Source organism: Lemur catta, chromosome 8, assembly GCF_020740605.2.
Source record: "Lemur catta isolate mLemCat1 chromosome 8, mLemCat1.pri, whole genome shotgun sequence".
NCBI classification, from domain to species: Eukaryota; Metazoa; Chordata; class Mammalia; order Primates; family Lemuridae; genus Lemur; species Lemur catta.
Genome location: NC_059135.1, coordinates 43,713,096 through 43,720,192, shown reverse-complemented (window position 1 = coordinate 43,720,192; position 7,097 = coordinate 43,713,096). Strand labels below are relative to the sequence as shown.

Sequence of the window (7,097 nt, the reverse complement as noted above, 5' to 3'; positions counted from 1 at the left end):
GCTTTTGTTCGCTACCACGCTCTGTAGCGGGAGAAGAACTAGAGAGCTGCAAAGCAAGCTCGTGGCAGCGGCTTCTCTGCCGCAAAGCATCGCTTTCCTCTCAGCTTTGGCAATTTAGGAAGAACTGAGGCTCTCATGGGAGGCGGGTGAAGGGAATGCCAGGACGAGGAACACATAAATCAGGAGTCTCGGTTTTTACCTTCTATTCACTTGAACTCACATCGCCACAACTACCCTCCCCTGAGACGCTCACCAACACAAGCGCTTACAATGTCCACAAATGAGCTGGGGGCGGAGGCGGGGGGGTGTCTTTTCTCGCCATTCTCTAAGACTCTGACTAGGATACGAGCCTTCACACCAAAAACATATTAAAAACAAATAAAATCAAATAAACCAAACCCGGTGGGTAGTAATTATCTTGAGAGAGAAACCGCTGATGGCCCCTGCCCGGATTCGCCGCAGTTGGAAACGGGCGGCTTTCGGTACCGAATTATTAATTAATTTATCTCCCCCCTCCCCAGCCCCCACGCAGACTGCCGGGCGAGAAATCACGGTCCCTTCATCTTCCCTCCGCCTCCACCTTCTGGGAGTCTCCCGCTTCTCGGCGGCGGGCAGCCCTTCCGCCCGCCCGCGTGGCCCTGGCGCCTCCGGCCGCCGCGCTGCGCTGGGCGCCCCCACTCGCGCCCGGGCTGGCGCGGCCGTGGGTCCCGGCGGCGGGGTGGGCGGGGGGAGGCAGCGGGTGACAGATGTACTCTTCTGACAGCTCTCAGTATCAGCCCAGTGGCTCCCTGCCATTGGCTCAGTGCAATGGACCGGCAACGCCGCTCACTATAATAACACTCATGCCTGCCAGCAGCAGCAACTCCGGGTGCGGGCGCCGCGCGCGGGGGATGCTGCCGCCGCCGCCGCCGCCGCCGCTACTGCTGCCGCGCAGGCGGCTCCCGCTGCCCCGCTCCACTCGGCCGCCGCGCCGGCACTGACTCCCGCTCGCCTCTTTTTTGCCTGCCCGGCCCCCTCCCAGCCTGTATCGTCCCGCGGGGCTCATCGTCCCGACGCGAATTAGAAGAGAAACAGAGAGGGAGAGACTGAGAGAGAGCGCCGCGAGCATGCGGAGGCGGGGGAGCCGCCGCGCGCACGACAGAGGGGTGCAGTGAGCCCGTCTCCCCAGGGCGGCGACAGAGGCGGCTGCTCGCCCTCCCGGCGGGGCCCTGCCCACCCGCGCGGGGCTCCGGCGCGCTGCGGCTGCCGGCGCGGGGTGCATGGAAGCAGCGGCTGTGGGGGAGGAGGCGGCGGCTGCCCCATGGAGTGTTACTACATTGTCATCAGCTCCACGCATCTCAGCAACGGACACTTTCGCAACATCAAGGGAGTTTTCCGGGGCCCTCTCAGCAAGAACGGGAACAAAACTCTGGTAAGCGCTTCTGTGTTTTCTCTCTCTTTCTCTCTCCGTCCGCCCCCCGCCGCCTTCCCACATACACCCCAAGAGGGCATTTGGAGGATTGAGGTTACTGTGAGGTTTTGAGGGTTTTGCGAAGCAATTTGGTTTATAATGTATCCATTTATTTATCTGGTGGGCGTAGGGTGAGAATTAGGTGTAGAAAAGGGAGGAATCTTAGGAAAGCTGTGAGCCATGGCTTTGGCTGAGGCTTCCACAATGCTCTGAACTCTCTAGCTCACTCCATAATGCTGAAGATTACCACAGGCTCTCCTTATTTGAAGCAATTTGTGTCAACAAGACCTGTTTAAGAAGAAAAGAAAGGAAAAGAAAAGAACCCTAACCCCAAGTGACCCCATAACATCTTTAGGTTTAGGGAGCTGAAGGGGAATGGGGATGTGGGTGTCTCTGATGGAGGCGGGGAACCATGTGGCTGGTGGCGAGGAGGAAGTGGCGGGATTAAGCGATGGTCTCAGAAATAGTTTGTATTCCGTCTTTTTCCTGAAAGACTGACTGGCAGCAAACTTCTCTAGTGAGTTGTCGGTACTAAGCTTGAAAGAGGGGCTCCAGAACCCATGCTGTCAGCTTTCAGCTATTCACTGTAAAGACTTTGTGGAGAAGTGTGAAGGGCGATCACTATGTCACAGTTAGAGCCACTAAGAAATATGTTAGACTAACAGAACCCATGCAGTTGCTGGAAGGTCCTCACTGGACCACAGAGCTTCGTCTTTCAGCATCCTAGTAGGAAGAGCACTCCTGATTGGTGGGAAAAGATGTGCTGAGCATTGAGCTAGTGGAGGGTGATAGCTCCCACTTTTCATCCAAATCCCATTTTAGTTATAAAACCTCCCTGCAGAACTGGCTCTCATATATTGATATTTCCGGAGAAATATACACCTCCATAATGGAAAAAAAAGAAATAGAATAAGGGCTTATTAGGCTGAGTACAGCACAGAGTAGAGCCAAAATAAGGTAGTAACATACAAATGTGTGACTCACTAAAGTCTGGGTCCATTAGCAAACAGCCTCTCCTCCCCTTTTTACATAGTGGTTACTTAGCCCCAATGGGTAAAGTAGAAGTTTAAGGACAGACTCAAATAGTCCAAAACTAAATACAGTAGTCTTAAGCTAATTTTCTTTGTATATCTTAAGATATGTTTCAGCATGAATAAAAAAAATTATGCTGTGATATAGTGAAAGTTCTTATCTGAAGTTTTAATTGCATTCTGACATTGATTAGATGCATTTAACTTCTTTCTTTTTCCCTTGACCCTCTTGGCTACCTCCTTTCAGCTCATTTAAGACTCAGAAAAGCAGGGCTAGTTTGCTGCTTTTATTGTTGTTCTGCATGTGGTTGTTGCTTGTTTTGAACAAAAGAAAGTGAAAATACTCTTCTGCAGTCTCTTTAGTGGAGGGTCTTACAGAGTAGTAGCCAAGGACTAAAGGAATTTTTGAAATTGTTCTGGCCCTACTTAGAGAACTCAACTAGCTAAGAAGGTAAAATTTGTGGGAGCAGGGGGACATTCATTTTGAAGAGAGTAAACATTAGTTTATTTTTAAAATCTAGTTTTACTTACAGAAAAAGGCAAACTTATTGAAGAAGATTTTATTTTCATAGATGCAATAATGGTTTAGGTGATAAGCTACACAGTGAAATACATAGGAAAAAGTTATTTGCCAAATCTCAACTTGTTAAAATTCTATTGATCTTGATTCCTAAGTCAATCTTGGATTTATGACAATGGTTGAATATGCTTATGCTGACTTGTTTTTCAAGTTAATTAGTTCTCTAGCACTTATATTAACAAAAAATGGGTTAAATCTAGATTTGCCTGTGTAACTTTGTGATTAAAATGGGTGATAAAAAGCAGCTATCTAAATGAGATGAATAAATCTAAATATAAGCAAATGTCAGAAACAACAAACAGGAATAAAAAGCTTTGAAATAACTCCTGTCATAATTCTACTACTTATCATGAAAAAGACTTATAAGGACTTCTGAGCTAGTCCTTCCAGATTATTTATAAAACTGCCTATGTTTGTATTTTCTGTGTATGAGACTTGTACTGACTGAAATGATGTAGATTTTCATATATGAGCCAACTATATTTGAAGTATTTCTTCATAAGATAATATGTGATATATGTGTTTTCTAGAGGCCTTTTGATGAGTTTTGCTATGAAGAGAATGATAATTATGCCTTTATAACAGAAAAGATTCTAGATATTTTTAAAAATTAATGATTTTAATTTAAAAAAGAGCTATCTATACTTACCTAAAAATTATTCTTTATAGCACATAATATGCTATGAGGGCTTACTGTGTGCTAAAACTTACCTATCACCTAAAAATAGAAAACTGGACCTGAAACTTTTAAGAATTAGTAATTTTAGTAAGAAGCACAAATATTGTCTTAAAACATATATATGCCAAATTTTGAAAAATTTTCAAGTAAGAATTTATTCACATGATATTTCTTTACAGTTTTATTTTTATTTTTAAGTTGACAGATAAAATTGTATGTATTTATCTTGTTCAATGATTTTAATACCAGTTTCATGGAGTAATAATTATGAGATCTTTCCTACTTTATTTTTTATTTTATTTTGACATTTAAATTTTGCTTTTAAAAACATTATCACATTTTTACATTTTGAAATGTGTACTAAGTTCAAAGGACTTTAATAATCTCTCAATTGCGTTTTTTCTCATTTTGGGAAAGCGCAACTTAAAACACAAAACTATTCAGGGAAAACGTACTTTGATTTTTCCAAAGAAATTCTAATTATTTTCTATCACTAGATAATTGGGTATTTCAGAAACATTTTTTTAAATTCAAATTTTAAGAGAATAAATGTATAATCTTCAAAAAAAATAAGAGTAATTTAAGATAGCTTACAACTGCTTTTACAGTATTCTTTCATGAATTAGAAGTTACTTATAGAGTACCCAACATAACTCAGGTTTCAATGACAATGATTACTTGCAGTATATTCTAAATCCAGAATGAAATTCTGCCACTCATATAGAGGAAGTGATCAAAATAGACATTTCCTTTCATAGGTCATATTATGTCACAAAAACATAAAATTGGGGGAAAAAAAAACCCATACTTAAAGACTAAGTCTGTTAATCTTGACTCTGTTTATGAGCTTTTAAATATATTCGTCTTGACAATTTTAAATAAAAATATGAGTTTCCATTTCATAATGTCTTAAAAGCCAAGATGAAGGTCAAGCTGATTGTCATGATTTTTGATATAAATTGCCTCATATCTGTGATATAGCTTTAATTCCATGGAACAAGAAATAAGCTTATATTTAATAGTGTTCTAAAATATTTCTGGATAAGTTATAGGGTTTAACGGCAATGAATAAAGTTTATCTTCTAGCTACTCTTATTTTGTTTTTTTAGCTTTCCCAGTCCATTCTTGTGTAACCAATTGCTTATTGGATAAAGACATTTAGTTATATTTTTTATTTTTGCAATTAATTCACAAAATTTCTTTGCCCTAATTATATATTTTAAAACTTTAAATAGAGAATATTTAAAACTTTAAATATAGAAAATTTAAATATACATTTAATCACTTTTAATATGTAATTTGGGGTTTGTATTTGGAACCTTGGAAATCATTACTAATTTGGCCATTACATTCTGTTGGTTGGCCAGCATTTTAGTGTATCCTAATAGCATTATGTCTATTCCCACTGACTATGGAATTCAAAAAGATGAGTGGTGGTTTTAAGGTCATAGAGTGAGTCAATACTATAATGCAGATTTCCTGACTCCAGACATATTTCCTTTACAGTTTACATGCTAAATTATGGAATCCATAGGGGTCATTATGATAATATGATTAAAAAATAGTATTGTGTCATCTATTTGGTTGAAAACACTCTATTTTTCCAGTTGCCTCCAGATATGGAGGAATAGTAACAGTATTACAGAAAAATTTGAATTTAAATTTACTTTACTTCGTATCCTCCATTATGCAAACATCACTCATTTCTTCCTGGCCTAGGCCCTGTTTGTGTAGGCTTCCCTTCATTTCCAATATATGAAATACCAGGTTTGGCAAGACAAGAAATGTTAATTTGTTAATCAGTTCTCAGCATATTTCTTATTTAGTCCATTCAGATTTACTGAGATGCCTCAATTACAAGACACTATTTTAGGCACCACAGGCTTTGTGTATTATACTAAATATTATGTGCTAAGATGTATTCTAGGTAGCTCCTGTTCATTTTGAATCTGTTGAAAAAATATTCACAACTTTTGACAGGTTTGTAGGTTTCTTGTCACTCAGGATGTTTGCACATATATTAATTTTGAAAAGTATTAAAGACTTTTTTTTCCTTTGTGTATATACAAATTCACTAAAATTAGATAGGTCTTTAAAATGTACTATATGATCTTTTGTTTTAGTTTTCATTATCAGATATAACTTCTTATTTATGTCATTCCCCTGCACATTTTCTATGTCTCTCAGAGAATGTATCATAATTTAAAATGTTTCTCCACTTACTGAAACCCATTTAGGTGGCACTTTAAGATTGTGGCTAAGACTAGAGAGACCAATAGCTGAATTGGTGCTGTTGGAAAAGTTTTCATTGTTAGATTGCAAGGAGAATTCAGGGGTGAGGATGGATTAGGGTGATATCGTATTATACCCCTAAACTTTCCCACTTATTACTTTATGAATTCTTTTACATAATGAGTCCAGTTATTATTCTTCCAAGTTCTATTTTTGTTTTGTTTTGTTTTTTTATGTTACCCAAGCTGGACTTGAAACCCTGAGCTCAAGTGATTCTCTAGTCTCAGCCTCCTGAGTAGCTGGGATTATAGGCATATACCAAGTTTCTTTATAACTCTCATATATTCACTGTTAAAACGTATCTCATGTTTCACTTTTCTGAACTTTAAGTGTCATGTATATTCTTTGTTCTGTTGGTCTTTTATTCTAGTGAAACTTTACAATGTGTGCATTTTCAGAACACATTAACCCCTAATATTTGAATTATTGTTATGATTAAAAAATGTGAGCAGTATTTTAAACCAAATGCTGTAAAGTAATACCCATGATTCCACACACCTCTGTTAGTTCATCAAATATCAATTGAGTTATTTTAGATAGCTATAATGCAAATAGTAGACATAGTATCTTGTCTTTACTTCTCAGTTCTGCGCTAATATTTTCTGTTCTTGAGGACTGCAATGAACACTTTTATTGAAAATCTAGATCAACAAGAACTTCAGGGACCCCCTAGTTGAGAGGTTTCAGAGGGCTGTATTCAGGGCCAAATTCAGGCTGCAGAAGTAGCTTGATATATGTGCCCAGTGTTTCACAATATTTAGGTTTAAATGCAATTCAAAGAAGAATGCACTTCCCCATTTGCCACTGTCTACACAGCTTTTTATTGCTATGTAGGTTTTTCACTTTTTTATATTACCTTTCTGACCAGTGAAGGCACTTGACTTTTTCACCTTTTGTTTAGTCTGGGAACCAAGTTTACCTATGGTGAGATAGAAATATTTCTATCATTCTATGTGTGCCCTTCATTGCACCAATTTTTAGAAAGATAATGGCCTTCAAAAATTTTTCAGCATATTCATATTATTCTATAGTATCTGTTTACTATATATTGGTTAAACTTATTAG

General features: G+C 39.1%; 1 protein-coding gene across 1 annotated transcript in view; it reads left to right on the top strand.

The window, feature by feature from the left end:
• The first annotated feature begins 696 nt into the window (after positions 1-696).
• Positions 697-7,097, top strand: part of ZNF804A (zinc finger protein 804A) — a 272,430-nt gene continuing 266,029 nt past the window's right edge. The window contains exon 1 of the mRNA XM_045559580.1: positions 697-1,411. Within this exon, the coding sequence (XP_045415536.1) occupies positions 1,301-1,411 (111 nt within the window). The 5' untranslated portion in view covers positions 697-1,300. The remainder of the gene's footprint in view (positions 1,412-7,097) is intronic.